The sequence below is a fragment of the Euleptes europaea genome, chromosome 13 (assembly GCF_029931775.1).
Source record: "Euleptes europaea isolate rEulEur1 chromosome 13, rEulEur1.hap1, whole genome shotgun sequence".
Classification (NCBI taxonomy): domain Eukaryota; kingdom Metazoa; phylum Chordata; class Lepidosauria; order Squamata; family Sphaerodactylidae; genus Euleptes; species Euleptes europaea.
In genome coordinates, this window is record NC_079324.1 from 5,298,683 (window position 1) to 5,315,636 (window position 16,954).

Consider the following 16,954-nt stretch of genomic DNA (forward strand, 5'->3'; position numbering starts at 1 on the left):
AAGGCATCTCTTTAAGACTCACTAGTTCTCATTCCTGCTCTTTCCTTCTCCGCTTGCCTCTGCAATTAGTTTCAGCTGGTTTCTGTCTATAATTAGTGTTTACTTTTGAGCCAACACTACCAGCATTAAGCTAGGAGAGCCCGTGGGTCATTGGTATGTATATATATGTGGTTCTTTATTAATAATAATTTTCTTAATTGGAATTTGGATACAATATGGTTCTGTTGGATATATTTATTACAGAGGTCGTTGTACCCTTATGAAAATTGATTAATCAACTGAAGAAGCTCTTTCCAGGCGAAACACACTCAAATCCGGAGGTGTTGTCCTGGATTTGTTGGACTTTGGACCTTGATGAACACTGTTATTATTGCAAGTTTCATACCAGATTGTTTCTGGATCTTCTCGGAACCAGTTCATTTTCTCTCAAGAGGACTCAGTATTGGACTTTGATTTGAACTCGAATTGTACATTTTGGACTCTATTTCATTTCAATACTTTTATTTTTCATGGGTGGGGTAACCTGTGACACCTTGGTTGTGACTGTTTTGATTATATCATTGACAAATGTACAGAATAGTACACCAATACTGAATTATTTTTGAGTAATCATTATAAAATTCAGTTTGATTATTGTTAATTGGAGCTGGTGCTGTTTTTCCCTTTAACCAGTGTTTTCTCAGCACACGTTGTGATTTATTGAGATTTAACTACCTAGCAGTTGGCAACCCTAGCCTTGGCCTAGCCTCCCCCCCCCCAGCTTCAGTTCCCTGTCTGTAATGTAGGGTTGCCAACCTCCAGATGGGGCCTAGTGATATCCCACAATTACAACATCTCCAAATGACTGAGATTAGTTCCCCTGGAGAAAATAGCCTTTTTTTTGTGTGTGTGGACTCTATGATGTTATACTGCACTTAGTTCCCTCCCCAAATTCTACCCTCTCCAGGCTCCACCCCCAAATATGCAGGAATTTCCAAACCCAAGAGTTGGCAATGTTAAATGAGGTAATAGGTCCTGGCCCTCCCAGGGCTTTTGCCAGGGAAAACACAACACAGAGTGGCAGAGATTTTGCTGAGGAAAAAATAGCATATGAACAGTAGTCGTTCAAACCTCCCTGCAAACACTAGATCCCTCTCATGATCCCCCCCCTTTTATTTCAGGCTCCCCCTCTATTCAAGCTAACCCCCTCCCCTCATTGCAAAGATAGCAAACAAATCACCACCAGGCGCTGGAGTCCGAGAGAAGCCTGCCTGCCTCTGTGAGGATGCTGCAAGAGGAAAGGGAAGCTGCTGAAGGGGACCCATCAATAAAACTGGGAAAGAAGCGACAGGAGTAAGCGTCCCTTTGGCAGGCTGGCATCCCTCTCGTACTCTCCTGGAGGCTGCCAGAGGCACAAGAGGCAAAGCTCCTCTCTCCATCTGAGCTGCCAGTGGAACAGCCGGCGGTGCTTAAGGCAGAGTTAGAAGGTGGCTCTCCAAGGCGAGAGAAGAGGTGGATGCCGAAAACCGGGGGCAGCTCTGGAATCCTTCCTCACTGGATGCCTTTGAGTAGCCGGGGACAAGCTGCCACCTGCCAAGAGAACAGGAGTGAGAAATCCAGAGCCAGTGAGGTTGGTGTGCTTTGAAAGACCTCTGCAGGGAAGGAAAGCCGGCAGAAGGGAAGGAGGGCAGAGGGCAGAGCAGCAGGTGGGTGGGTGGCCACGAGAACTTTTGAGCCGGGAGAGTGGAGCATAGTGGTGACCGGCAGCTTAGCTGGGAAAAGGCACCACTGGGGGGCAGGGGGCGAGGCACTGATTGCACAGGATTGGCCTCAGCTGTCCCCCAGGGGAGACTCGGATACTTCTGACTTGCCCTGCGTGGAAGGCGGAAAGGTTTCTCTCCTTGGCTCACATCCGCCTCCAGGTTTTCTTGTGGAAGCCATGACGAGGCGCCTGTGGGTGCCCTCCCAATACACTGCCAAGCCTTTCCGCTGGGCAGAGGGACACAATGGGACTGACTTCTTGGCCACCCTCTTTGCATTCCGCAATCGGTCGTCCTTTTTCCACGAGGATCTGGACGTGGACGACATGGGCGACTTCGAGAGCGGCACCCGCTATGAAGGGGAGTCCCAGAGCCAGATGGTGAAGGCCCTGCTGATCGTGGCTTACTCGGTCATCATCTGCATCTCTCTCTTTGGCAACATGGTGGTCTGCCACGTAGTGATCAAGAACAAGAGGATGTACTCGGCCACCAGCCTCTTCATCGTCAACCTGGCCGTGGCCGACATTATGATCACCATTCTCAACACCCCATTCACGCTGGTAAGCAATTGGGACAAGCCTCCCATAGAGAGCACCCTCTGCTGGAAGACATACTAGAGCCCCGGCCTGGGTAGCTTTCTGAACCATCAGAAGGTTGATACGTTTAGGCTGGTCTTTGGTACATGGGGAAATAAGATGGGAAGAACAGGGAAAGGCTGATGCATGTCTTTTTTTTTTCTTGAACAAATGAGCAACAGCTTGATGCTTTTACACATGTCGGATAAAGCACTTTCAAGGCACTTTAGTGATTATTTGCAAGAGGATTTTCCTAGGAAAATCCATTTGCGAACGATTGCTAAAGTGCTTTGAATGTGCATTATCCAGCATGTGTGAAAACAGCCTACCTCAGCCATACCCCAAATCTGTTGGTATGCCAGGGCACAGCCAATGAAGCAATACTAGAAATAACCATTTGCAGAATGCCTTCTTCCACATCATTATTGAGGGCCGGTTTATTAATTTCACTGGCTTTGTAGAAGCAGGTAGAAAATGCTTCCGAGCGTCGGTTCCTCCCCTGATGTTCTCTTCGCGTGTGATGCCCTGAGCTGTGAGGTGAATCTCCATGCCAGGAAGGCTTCCAGGCTAGCACAGAGTGGCTCCGCGCCATCCCAGGCACCTGAGTGGTTAGCAGCACAAAGCTGATCCAGAGTATGTCAAAGAGACACCCAAGGGTGGATCCAGACTAAACGTTCCGTTTACGGGAGGGTGGGGGTATTGCCTACCGATGGCTTCTTCTTGCTGCAGAGCAGACCCTGATTGGCGTTGGTCTGCTGTCCCCCAGGAGCTGCGTCTCAGGGAGATCAGTGGGCTACAGCGGGAGGAGGCAGGGCAGGGGTGTCCCACTGACGGAAGTGCCTCGCGTGGGCATAAAGTGTAGTCTGGGACCGACCCATTGTGGCTTCCAGGGAGGTGGGCCCAGCGTCTCTCCTTCAACAAGGGCTGCCGCTCTTTCCCTCCTTCTCCTCACACCAAGATATTTCATTTGCTCAACCTTGAACTTTGTGTGTGTATCAGGTTTCTGTCTGGAAGGCAGGCCAGAGGTGCGTTACCTGGTGGCAAACGTATAGGGCGCTTTCACACATGCCAAATAATGGACTTTTAATCAACTTTCAATGCACTTTGCAGCTGGATTTTACTGTGTGAAATGGCAAAATCCACTTGCAAACAATCATTAAAGTGCATTGAAAGTGCATGATTCAGCGTGTGTGAAAGCTCCCAGAGAGAACAAAGGAAGCTGAGTCAGACCCTTGTTCCATCTGGCAGCAGTTCTCTGGGCCTCTGGTGGAAAAAAGATATTTCCTTGCTTGAGTTCTTTGAAATTAAGATTGCTTGAAACTGAGCTTGGGAACTCTGGCATGCAAAGAGCTTACTCTGTGGCTGAGCCATGCCCTTCTCTATCCAACAGTGATGGAAAGGCACTCTGCATATGTTTAGAGCCATTCTGTTCTTGATTAGTACTTCATGTGTTCGAGAGCTAAGAGCCAACACTGACAGCAGCTTTGGGAATTTTTTAATAGAGTGTTAGGTCCTGCTGTGATTTTCTGATCATAGATACAGATGGTTGCTATGTTTTTGTACTGAATATAGGAAGTTCTCTGCCAACTGTGTTACTGGGAAGGCGGAGCACCTTTTCCGGCAGCCTTGGTTGTCCAGACTGACATTTCACAATTCTAAAAATGTTACTGTTTGGGGAGGGAGATGCGAAGTGACAAAGTGTGCGATGGTTTGAGAACTGACTGGGAAAATGCAAAGTCAAGGAGAGAGGAAGGTTTATATTTTTAAATTTATCATTTTATTTATTTACAAAATGTGTATCCCACCTTTCTGCCCTTACAAGGGCCACCAAGGTCACTAACAATATAAAACATACATAATGAAATCATATTTTAAAACCATTTAAAAACCAAACACAGATAATTAAAAAAAAATTAAAAACAGTTTAAACGAGTTAAAATACGTACAAAACAGTTAAAATACATACAAAACATAAAAGCATTGGTTGAGAAGAAGGAATCATTGCGGGAAGGCCAAACAAAACAAAAAAGTCTTTACTCGCTGGCAAAAGATGTCAACAGAAGGGGACAGATGAATCTTCCCGGGTAGACCTTTCCAGAGTTTTGGTGGCATGACCAAGAAGGCCCTCTCGAAATATCATAATATGATAAATATTTCCTAAAGACTTCTAGCAGGGCTTTGACCCCCAGGCCTGTTGGGCTCACTGGTGTATCTGCCTTTGGTCTGTGCTGAATCTATTGCCCATCAATTTCATTGGGTGCCCGTGAGTTCTCGTACCTGTGTTATGGGAGATGGTGAAAGTTTGCTCTCTCTGCTCTCTCCACTCCATGCAGAATTTTATAAACTTCAGTCACATTCCCCCCATTTTTTTTCTAAACTGAAAAGCCTGAAGGTCCTTTGCCTTTCTTCATGGATAGGGTTGCCAGGTCCCCACTTCTTACCGGCAGGAGTTTTTTGTCTGTGCCTGGGGGAGCATTTTGTGCATGCACGTTAGCTGCGCTCCAGGGGCGATACAGTCACTTCCAGGTTTACCCCAGAAGTGCCAGCGTTACGCGGCGATGCTCTAGCCAATTCCTCCGAAATGGCTAGAGAGGAAATGGCTAGAGAGTCTCGCACGATGCCGGCACTTTCGGGGTAAACCCAGAAGTGACTGTATCGCTCCAGGAGCGCCCGCGCACATATCACCACTCTCCCCTTCGTCCTTCTGCAAGCCAGGTATCAGCTGGCCAGCAGGCGGTGAGGTTGATTGGCGGGCGATTGCCCGCCACAACTGGGCAGTTGGGAATCTTATTCATGGAAGGTGCTCCAAAACCTTCATCACTCTGGTTGTCCATTTTTCTGTCTGTTTTCCAGTGCTATAATAGCCTTGTTGAGATATGATGACCAGAACTGAATGAAGTGGCCTAAATGTGGCCGCATGACAGATCTATGCAAGGACATTAGTACACCAGCCATCTTGTTTTGACGCGTTCCTGATTACCCCTTCTTTTGTTGCTGCTGCTGCTGCACAGTGAGGACCAAACTACCTGGTACATTTTCTGATGAGTCGGGTCAAGCTAGGGTTGCCAACTCTGGGTTGGGAAGTTCATGGAGTTCTGGAGGTGGAACCTGAGAGGGATCTCAGCAGGGTGTAATGCCACAAAGTCCACCCTCCAAAGCAGCCACTTCCTCCAGAGGAAACTGATCTCGGTCATCTGAAGATCAATTGTAATTCCAGGAGAACTCCAGGCCCTACCTGGAGATTGGCAACCCTAACTCCAGTTCAAATCATCTTCCCTGCAGCCACACAGCAGCTGTGAGGAAAGGCATTGTTCAGATCAGCAAGGGGCCCTATCTGGCTTGGAACTGTGGCATGGGAGGGGAAGGGGCTCATTTTTGCTAAGCTGAAAAGGCCCTGGGGGGTTGTTTTTCCCGTTTTGGGGCTGCAAGTACTCAGGACTGTTTCAACCAGAGGCTGATCTACTGTGAAACTAATGAAGCTTTAGCTTCAGGGCCCCTAATCCCAGAGGGGGCCCCTGAAGCATCTTTTTTTTTAAAATGAGTGAATTTCTCAACAAAATCGATGGGTTTTTAAGCGATAGAATCATAAGCCAATGGGTTGAAGTACTTAATACTGACCTTAGAATATTCTCTAATACCCATTTCATATGGCCTCAAAATGTCCCTGTAATTGATCAAATATCAAAATTTTCTCAGGGGCTTGCAGAGCCCGAACCCCCAGCTGTATGGGCTTGCTGACCTCACCAGAAGCGATTCATAGCCTACATTTTGGCAGCTGGGTCCTTAAATCCTTCGTTGGTGCAGGGCTTAATAGTTCTATAGTTTTGTTTCATCACTGCATGGCCCATTTTCAAGGGCTCCACCCCACCACCCTGTTCTCCACCATTTGGGCCTCGTGGGCCTCGCAGGGGCAACAAGGCCATTTGGGGCCTTGTTGGATGTTGCCCTGTTGTTGCTGGTTGCGGAAGGGGCCCCCATCACAGTTCAAGCTTCAGGGCCCCCAAAATGTAGGTCCGCCACTGGTTTCAACTCAGCAAAATGGTAATGTGGGGGGAACAGGAGCCTTTTCCCCCCGTATACCACAGTCCCAAGCCAAATCCTTTGTGTGTAAAATGCTATCAAGTTGCAACTGACTTATAACAGCCCCATAGGGGTTTTCAAGGCAAGAGACTAACAGAGGTAGTTTGCCATTGCCTGCCTCTGCAGAGCAACCCTGGTATTCCTTGTTGGACTCCCCCTTGTTTAGCTTCTGAGGTCTGATGAGATCAGGCTAGCCTGGGCCATCCAGGTCAGGGCAGTTTGGCCATTAATCAACATTTTTGGTGAGTTGTCTACTACAGCTGTGAGATTTTTTTCCTGGTCAGTCACTGGCTGTTGAGATCAATGTATGTTTAAAGTTAGAATTTTTGCCCAGATGTGGCTCATTTTTGTACATTATTGGGGTGCTCCTGTTACACCCTTCTAGGTCAGTGGAAGGCAACCAGCTTAGAAGCGAACACACCGGAAGCCAGAGACAGAATTCAACAAGATCTGAACACACTGGAAAAGTGGGCAGATGAGAACAAGATACAGTACAATTCAACAAGGATAAGTGCCAAGTTCTACATTTGGGTAACAGAAATGAGGGACATGCATACTGGATGGGGGATACACTTCTGGGCAGCAGTGTGTGTGAACAAGATCTTGGAGTATGGGCAGACCATAAGTTAAATATGAGCAGCCAATGTGATGCAGCAACAAAAAAAGCTAATGCAATCTTGGGGTTGTAAGCTCTAGCCCTGCGGCAAACCCATAAACAGATTCCAGCAGACAGCAAGTCCACTAAAGCAGTTTTATTGGTTATAATCAACAGGTTTCAGAAGCCATATTCAAAAGAACACTAGTAAGGGGCAAAGGCAAGGTACATGGCATATATGGAAAAGCAAAAGGAGATAACTGGTAACCCAGGCAATCCCCCTCCCGGAGGCAGGAAGGAGTACTTGGCGATTCCCACAGTATGGGAATCTATGAAGACTAAACATGGGGCATAGACTGGCCTTGGACAGAATAGCACAACAGCACCTGGAAGCAGCACAATCGCACTGCCGCATACCATCCTCATGGCCTGCTCCTGACATCAACATAACATCCAAATAGCGAGATGTCATTGTTCCGCTGTACGCTGCATTGGTCAGGCCACACCTGGAGTATTGTGTGCAGTTCTGGAGGCCTCACTTCAGGAAGGATGTGGACAGAATGGAGCGGGTGCAGAGGAGAGAAATGAGGATGATCAGGGGCCTGGAGATCAAGCCCTATGAGGAAAGGCTGAGGGACTTGGGAATGTTCAGTCTGGAGAAGAGGAGGTTGAGGGGGGACATGATTGCTCTCTTTAAGCATTTGAAGGGCTGTCACTTAGAGGAGGGCAGGGAGCCGTTCCTATTAGCAGCAGAGGATAGGACTCACAATAATGGGTTTAAATTGTGGGAGGAAAGGTACTGGCTGGATATTAGGGGAAAAAAATTACAGTCAGAGTTGTTTGACAGAGGAATCAGCTACCTGGGGAGGTGGTGAGCTCCCCCTCACTGGCAGAGGCTGGACAAACACTTGTCAGGGATGCTGTAGGCTGATCCTGCGTTAATCAGGGGATTGGACTAGATGGCCTGTATGGCCCCTTCCAACTCTATGATTCTATGATTCTATTCTAAGACCGACTGGCAGTGAAAGCACTTCTTCCTGGCAGGTCTTTCCTTCTATGGCTTCTGAGCGCAGCAGCTCTTGCTTGCCTGAACCCTTCTGTTCTCTCCAATGCACATTTATTATTTAGGCAGACTGATGATTTTCCCCACTTCGCTTCTCCTTCTCTTTATGGTTAGGCAGGTGCAGAGGGATCACAGGGGCAGCCCTTTTGCTTATTTTTCCCTGCATGCCAGGAAGCAGTGCATGCTGGGAGAGGGCAAAGCCCAATGCCTTTCTTGCCTAGAAGCCTGGAAACAAACATTACGCTTGCCTCAAACAATGCTGCAGGGTGGAGGGGAAGGGGTGCACACACCCAACAATTTGCTTGCCCCACCTGCTCTAGATGCCAGGCAGCACTGCAGAGTAAGGGAGGGGACAAAGGCAAATATGATGCTTCCACACCCTGGGTGCCTGGAAGAGAGAGGCAAATCCCCTCTCCGCATGGAAGACAAAGAAAGTATAGCCTTTTCCATTGAAACCAAATGGGAAAGCTAAAATGAATAAATGCAGTAATGAATGATGCAAACAGAAGAGTTTTTAAATTATAGCAAAATTAAATTAAAATGGGGAGGATTGCACAAATCTAATTTAGCTGTGGCACCCAGCAATCCATGCATTTAATGTTCGCATCTGATTCTCAAGTGTGTGAGCATAGGTGCCTGTGGATATAAAGGCCAATGTTTCAATTCCTGGTGGACACAATTTCATGTGCCACCTTATCTTCTCTCCTAGGTGCGATTTGTTAGTAGTACCTGGATTTTTGGGAAACTGATGTGCCACATCAGCCGGTTTGTCCAGTACTGCTCGGTCCACGTGTCAGTGCTCACCCTCGCAGCGATTGCTCTGGACCGCCATCAGGTAGGAATCAGACAAAATCATAGCTATGCACAAAAGTAGCCCAAAATCTGTATCAAAAAGATTAATCTTCTGCAATTACTAATGTTTATGCATGTTGAGCAGTTTATATCTATTGACAACATTTCTTCTAACAGGACTCAAGGTTTCAGATAATGTGTTTCTTTCCAATACCAGCACCTGCTTTTTTTCAGTACAATTGGAAGCTACTTTCAGCACATTAGGGTAAAATCATGGAGCTAATTAAAGACACATATTAAAAAAGAACACCCTGTTTAACATGCACAGATCCAGGATCTGATTACAGCCTCAAATTAAATGCCAGCAGTCATAATCTGGAGACTCCTGCGAGTCTCCAGATAATCTGGACTCTTTACAATCTATATAAACTATATAATCTACCCATTAAAATTAATGGGTGTTCTCAGCAGCATCTGGCAGATTCTACAGGCTGCTGCACAAAACTTAGCTGTTCCTACTGTAACCTGTGGGTTTTCGTCTATAAGCAATATTTTAGTTTGCTCCTGACCTGAATGGCTGGAATGCCGACTAAACCAGGGGGAGATAAACTTAGAACGAACCTCTTGATATATAAAGGACAGCGCAGTAGGACATGCTCTGTTGTTTTAATTTCCTTTAAAGCACAGGGACATACCCTATCCTCCAGGGGAACCTTTCTGTATCTCCCATCCACAACCGCCGAGGGAAGCGCTTGGCATCTGGCAAGGGTGAATGCTTTTCTATGTCTAAAGATGATTGGGAGAGGTAGGCGGCAGGAGCGGCTGCATATCTGGACAGTTCTGCTGACAGGAAAGTTGGTGCCTTCTCTAGATCTTTTTGGCACTCCATATCCAGTATCCTTCACGAGGAAACATTTTCTTGGGGAACCTCAAAGAATGATATAGCAAATGATCTAAAAGGAGAAGATGCTATCAAAATGGTGTAAAAATGTAAAAATATGTGAACAGAGCCTGAACAAGGAACTTAGAAGCAATCAGGTTATTCTGACTTCCCCCTTATATACCATTTTATTGGAATAAGTATGAATCTAGAGAGAGAGGATGGTGTCTAAATTCCTATTTTATTTTCCTTTGTTCAGATGTTGTTAATCTCCTGTTGGTTGCCTGTATTGGTTGCTTTTTGCAACCAATGACTGCTAAACTAAAGAGAAAGGTCTGTTTTTGTGAAGTTGGTGTTTTGAAGTTTGTCTGTACACTCATTTATAAAGGCTTTAGGTGGCTCATGCTTACCAAGATACAGAGGGAAGGCAGGGAGTCACCTGCTGATTATCCGTCAAGAGTAAGAGTTCCATGGTTTCTCTACTTTCAGATTGGATAGAGCAGGGGTGGGGAACCTTTTCCCTGTCAAGGGCCATTTGCACATTTATAACATCATTCGGGGGCCATACCAGGTGTAGATCTCCTGGCGGCAGGGGGGGAGAGGCTAGGGTTGCCAGGTCTCCAGTCACCACCTGGAGGTTGGCAACCCAAGAAAGGCTATGCAGAGGAGGGAAGGAAGGAAGGGAAGGAAAAGAAGGCTAGGAAGGAAGGCTAGGGTTGCCATGACTCCAGCCACCAACTGGAGGGTGGAAACCCTAGGAGAGGCTATGCAGAGGAGGGAGGAAGGGAAGGAAGGAAGGCTAGGGTTGCCAGGTCTCCAGCCACCTCCTGGAGGTTGGCAACCCTAGGAGAGGCCATGCAGAGGAGGGAGGGAAGGAAAGGAAGGCTAGGAAGGAAGGCTAGGGTTGCCAGGTCTCCAGCCTGGCAACCCTAGGAGAGGCTATGCAAAGGACGGAGAGAGGGAAGGAAGGAAAGAAGGAAGGAAGGAAAGGAGGCTTTCCCTCCCACACACACGCATACACGCCTTCCCCCCCTCCACACACATACACACACAGGCACGCACACATGCGATCGGAAGGAAGGAAAAGGAAGGAGGCTCCCCCCACACGCATGCATACACGCCTTCCCCCCCCCACAGGCACGCACACACGTGATCAGGAAAGAAGGAAAGGGAAGGAGGCTCCCCCCCCCCAAGAACACACATGGAGAGGCCCCGAGGGAGCCAGAACGGCTTCTTAAGCCGGGCGGTGCGGCCAAGCTGGAGGTGTGTGTGAAAGTGTGGAGGGGGGGAGCGCTTCCCCCCCTCCAGACTTTCACACATGCCTCCAGCTTGGCCAGGCCACCCGGCTCCAAGAAGCCGTTCTGGCTCCCTCGGGGCTTTTCCATACCGCTGGCTGCTAAGGAAGGAGGGAAGAGGGCAGGGAGGAAGGAGGACGGCAGCAGCGGCGGCTCCTCTTCCCTCAAGCCGGAATAAGACCCGGGGAGGGAGCCGCGCATGCGCTGAGCGGGCCAGCCAAGTTGCCGGCCGTTTATGCACGGGAGGTTTTGCCTTGGATTTGCCACTCAATAGATGCACGTTTCCCCCACCCGAATTCTCAAAACTCTGCCTGGAGGTTTCTTTTTGATTTTCGAGAATTCAGATGGGAAAAATGTGCATCTATTGAGCGGCAAATCCAAGGCAAAACCTCCCAGGCAGAAACGGCCACAGGCACGTGCCGGGCCAATCGGGGTGAAGCCTTCCCAGCTTCCCCCCATAAACACACACCCGGCTACACACACAGGGGCCCACCAAGCCAGCGGCGCAGCCAGCGCGCAGGCCGGCGAGGCCCCAGCGGCACGAGTCTCGGTCGCCCCCTCAGCGTTAGGCCCCGGTGTGGGTGTGTGCTGAGGGGGCGGCTGAGACTCGTGCCGCCAGGGCCTCGCCGGCCTGCACGCTGGCTGGGCCGCCGGCTCGGTGGGCCCCTGTACAGCCCTCCCCCTGCTCGACCCCCTCAGCCACACCCCTGCACCGAGAAAAGGCCCTGGCTAGCGACAGTTAGCTCTGTGGCGCTCCCGGCCTTGGCAGGCGGGCTGGGGGTTGTGGATACATTGTTTGATGACCAAATAAGGTTCTGTCAGTGTTATTAGTCATCAAACAGTGTATTAAGAGGTTTCATACCTGAATAACACAACGTGGGCAATTTCCCACAAAGATATTGTCGAAGGCTTTCACGGTCAGAGTTCATTGGTTCTCGTAGGTTATCCAGGCTGTGTAACCGTGGTCTTGGTATTTTCTTTCCTGACGTTTCGCCAGCAGCTGAGGACAGTGTCCTTAGTGTTACTCCTCTGAAGATGCCGGCCACAGCTGCTGGCGAAACTTCAGGAAAGAAAATACCAAGACCACGGTTACACAGCCCAGATAACCTACGAGAACGAATTCCCCCAAAGAATTCAGATAAATCTCCAAAAGGAAAGCCAACTTACTGATGAAGCACACGAAACGAGCACCAACCTAGGGTGTCGTTGAGTTGGACTTTACGTTGTTCTATTTTGTGGTGTTCTTGACCGGGAGAACTCCGGTATGACTTTTTGTTTTGAACTTTGATGCTCACAAGCCATACAGAATCCCTGACTTTTGGCTACAGGAAGGCAGCCGCAGCGTGATTTACACCTTGGTTTGACTTTTGGCTGCAAGAAGACAGCCACAGCATGATTTATACCTTGGTTTGTGTTTGAATTTCATTTGGACTCTCTAGCAGCTTACACTTGAGTAACGGACTCTTTTACAGCTTACACTTGAGTAACTGATTCTGAAATTGAATGGTGTGACTGAACACTTTGTATTATCTTGTTTAAATGTTTATTTTGATTTCAATGTATATAGTGTTACTTAAATAAGGGAAACTTGCAACTGGCAATTGGTGAATATAATCTTATGTTTAAAAGCAGAGCCCTCGTGCTGATTTTTTGGTATAACTGTGGTTAATACAGCATAGATCCATTGTTTACATTAAACCACCTGGAGGTTGGCAATCCTAAACTGGCTGTCAAAGATACAGCCGCTTGGACTTGACAACATAGGGTGTCAAGAAGGGCATGACATTTAGGGCTGTTGATTCGGTAAAAAATGAACTGGAAAAATACCTAATAAATGCTAATTCAGTAAATTTCTGGTTCAGGTATAACGAATCAGCAAAATCCGGGAGGTTGGCAAAGCCGAATTTGCCATTCCCGAATATCCAGCTTTCTGCGGCTCCTGCGGGAGCATTTTTTCAGGTAGCGATCCCAAATTTTCAGGGTAGCTAGAAGGGACTCTCCTTGCAAGAACCCCCAGGTTTGGTAAAGATTGGGTCAGGGGGTCCGGAGTGATGGGGTCTGGAAGGGGTCGCCCCATCCTCCTCCATTCAAATGCATTGGCAGACTCTTTAATATGATCTTAACAATCTATCTGAATGGAGAAGCTGGGCTTAAAAACGGTGGGTGGGAAAGTTTGCCGGTGCCTTCATAGAGATACAGTGTGATACACTTTGTCTCTATGGAGGTGTGGGGTGAACTTACCCACCTTTTAAAGCCCTGCTTCTCCATTCAGATACATTGCAAACATCACATTAAAGAGTGTGAACACAGCCACTTTGCCAATGCATTTGAATGGAGGAGGATGGGGGCAACCCCTTCTAGACCCCATAATTTCGGACCCCCTGACCCAATCTTAACCAAACGTGGGGGTTCTTGCAAGGAGAGTCCCTTCAAGCTACTCAGAAAATATGGGACCTCTACCTGCAGAAATGCCCACCCCCCAGAGCTGTGGAAAGCCGCAAATGTGTTTAAATGGCTTTAAATTGTCAAATTATTCAGGATTCCCAAATTTAAACCCGAATTCCTACCTATACCGTTATAGGGGAATTTGGGGTTCGGGATTTCCCGGGTGGGGTGAGGCCATTATAACCCGAATCCGAATTATACCGAATTTGTTTTCCAACAGCCCTAATGACATTGTCCCTACCTCCCCCCAACAGTTCTCAGGAGGAATACTTCCAGGTTCTGAGTGGCATATTCAACCCCAACCAGGATGAAAACAATCCCTTTTGGTTATTGACCTGTATAAGACATAATGTCAAATGTATGTTTGTGGCTTTTCACAAAGCTGTGTTAACTCTGTGACTTCCTTAGGTGATCATGCATCCCTTGAAGCCCCGCATGTCCATTTTGAAAGGAGGAGTTTGTATCATCGTCATCTGGGTGATGGCAAGCTGTTTCTCTCTGCCCCATGCAATTTACCAGAAGCTGATATGGTTTCCTAATGGGTAAGAGGAATGAAGAGCCACATTCTAAAGGGAGGGCAGGAAGGGATGAGGCAGTACTTGGTTCTCATGGCCCTTTCTTACATGCCCAGGGAAATCATCACTTTGGGGTCAGGAAGCAATTTTCCGCCAGGCCAGATTGGCCAGGGGTCCTGGAGGGTATTTTTTGCCATCTTCTGGGCATGTAGTAGGGTATCATTGGGTGTGTGTGTGTGTGGGGGTAGTTGTGAATTTCCTGCATTGTGCAGGGGGTTGAACTAGATGACTCTGGCGGTCCCTTCCAACTCTATGATTCTATGATTCCATGATACCACTTGCATTAATTTTTAGTGTAAATGTTATAAATGATGCAACAGGAAAAGGCATGTTTGAACCAACGGGTTGAAATTAAATCAAAAGAGTTTCCGTCTAGACATTAGGAAGAATTTTCTTAGAGTGGTTCCTCAGTGGAACAGGCTTCCTCGGGAGGTGGTGAGCCCTCCTTCCCTGGAGGTTTTTAAGAAGAGGTTAGATGGCCATCTGTCAGCAATGCTGATTCTATGACCTTAGGAGGTTCATGAGAGGGAGGGCATCTTGGCCATCTTCTGGGCATGGAGTAGGGGTCACTAGGGGTGTGTGTGTGGGGGGGTAGTTGCGAATTTCCTGCATTGTGCAGGGGGTTGGACTAGATGACCCTGGTGGTCCCTTCGAACTCTATGATTCTATGATTCTATGTGCAGAAGAAATGCAGCTGAGTTTTCAGCTCTTACTGTGTTATTTCAACTGGCAGAGGCTCTGGATTTCTAGTCCCTGTGCTTTGTTCTCCAGAACTACTTCCCCCCCTACAACCACTGACAGCAGACCTTGGTTCCTGCTATCAGCCACAAGTATAACACCATTTACATAAAATGTGTGTTTGTGTGTGTGAGAGAGAGTGATGAGACGGGCAAAGTGTTTCTAGGCCACACCAGTGAACACTGCAGCTTCATAACTGAATGTTCCTCCAGCAGGGTGTTGTGGTTAAGAGCGGTGGACTCTAATCTGGAGAACCGGGTTTGATTCCCCACTCCTCCACATGAAGCCTGCTGGATGACCTGGGCTAGTCACAGTTCTATCAGAACTCTCTCAGCCCCACCTACTTCACAAGGAGAGGAAGGGATTGTGATTGTAAGCTGCTTTGAGAGTCAAGGTAGAGAAATGTGAGGTATAAAAACCAACTCTTCTTCTCTAGATGTGGTTTGCTATTAAAGAGCAGGAGGAGAGTTTTTCCAGAAGAAGTACCAAGGGGTATAATGTTTGGCTTTATTTGGAAGGTTAGCATTACAAGCTACCTTAACCTGTAATCTGAGTCCTGGAAATAAAAGTTTTAACAGCTGCTCTAGTTGCGTTTGAAACAAACATGTTATAAGTGGCTTTTTCATGGGTCTCCAAGTGGTGGGCTGCCTGGAACCCACAAGTGGATCACGCCTGAAGGCGAGCTGCAGCCATGGCACCTGCCCTTTTCTTTTTTAAAGAGAAAGGTAGAGAAGGGGCAACCAGTGGCACAGCACAGGCCTTCTGCGACTTTTAAGAGTATTTCTTTACATCACATCTGGCTCTCTTGTGGAGATTCAAGACCAAAAAAGGCTCAGGGTACAAACGGAGATTTCAGCAGGTACACTCTCTCTTATCCTTGCATGACAAGCCACATCTACTCAAATTCTGTTACGTGACTCTGAGGTACAAAGTCCCATGTTCCCCCCTTTCTTCTTGTCACCCTAGAGAGAAAAACAGGAAGATGACTAGATATAGTTAAAAATGAAAACTCAGTCTTATTGGCAGGTTGTGCAGAAAGGTAGGTCCCAGATCCAAAAGGTTTAAAGATGGCTGGCCTATCTGCTTATCTTTAGAAGCCTGCATGCTTTTTTTTTTCCTTTGGAAATTGTTTCTCTCCTCTCTTCCAGAAACCGAACAATACGGATGGCTTGTCTCCCCAGCTTCCCACCTCCGACTGACCTTTTCTGGAAGTACCTGGATTTGACTACCTTTGTCCTTCTGTACGTTCTCCCTTTGTTGGTGATTTCCATCACTTACACAATGGTTGCCAAGAAGCTCTGGATGAGGAATGCCATTGGTGATGTGACCATGGAGCAGTACTATGCCCATCAGCGGAAGAAGAAGATGACCCTGAAGATGCTTATGGTGGTCGTGGTGGTCTTTGCCGTCTGCTGGTTCCCCCTCAACTGCTACCTGGTCCTCATGTCCAGCAAAGCGATCCACAGCAACAACGCCCTTTACTTTGCTTTCCACTGGTTTGCCATGAGCAGCACCTGCTACAATCCCTTCATTTACTGCTGGCTGAACGAGAGCTTCCGCTCAGAGCTCAAGTCCCTGCTGGGCGTCTGCTGGAGGAAGGATGTCTCCAGGAATCATGCCCTGCAGTCCATATCGCCTCCTTTCAGGCACGCATGGAATGAGAATTGCCATTGCAAACATGACATCACCTCTCAGCACACGAGGGATGAGTCCCACCAGCTTTCAGCCAGGACAGACATTTCTATAGTTCAGCCAGTCATGACAGGAAGCTGACTTTCTGGATGAGCCATCTTCCTGGGCTTTGAAAGGACAGTGCCCCAGTCTTGCCTGCAGAGAGAACGCAGGCATGTCTGGGATGGCTGAGGCGCTGAAGAAATCAGGACGTGGTGCCTTTTGACCCCAGAAACCCCCTAATGCTTAGAATGCACTGCCACAATGCCCTGCTGAGATATTATAGAAAACCATGTTTAAAATACAATTTCCCTATAAAGTTCCATGCCATTCACTATAGGACTAAGGTCTTAAGTGCATCTATATCGAATAATATGACATTTGATTTGGCAACTGTATGTTAAGAGATTACTTTCTCTGTCTAATGTCCAAGCGTATAAACTGTAGCAGGCACAAGCGGTGAGGGCACCCATGCCAAAAGCAGTGGGGGAGGGGGAAGCATCTGT

General features: G+C 47.8%; 1 protein-coding gene across 1 annotated transcript; it reads left to right on the forward strand.

Moving 5' to 3' along the window:
* The first annotated feature begins 1,918 nt into the window (after positions 1-1,918).
* Positions 1,919-16,550, forward strand: LOC130486470 (G-protein coupled receptor 83-like). The gene is made up of 4 exons (XM_056859740.1): positions 1,919-2,299; positions 8,762-8,887; positions 13,873-14,006; positions 15,926-16,550. The coding sequence occupies exons 1-4, from the start codon at positions 1,919-1,921 to the stop codon at positions 16,548-16,550; spliced, it is 1,266 nt and encodes a 421-aa protein (XP_056715718.1).
* Positions 16,551-16,954: the final 404 nt, after the last annotated feature.

What these genes read in the sequence shown, in the direction of transcription:
- LOC130486470 (XM_056859740.1), top strand. Translation starts at nt 1,919, where the DNA reads ATGACGAGGCGCCTGTGGGTGCCCTCCCAATACACTGCCAAGCCTTTC. An exon ending in TCAACACCCCATTCACGCTG is followed by an intron (nt 2,300 to 8,761) that starts GTAAGCAATTGG and finishes CTTCTCTCCTAG; the next exon opens with GTGCGATTTGTTAGTAGTAC. An exon ending in TTGCTCTGGACCGCCATCAG is followed by an intron (nt 8,888 to 13,872) that starts GTAGGAATCAGA and finishes TGACTTCCTTAG; the next exon opens with GTGATCATGCATCCCTTGAA.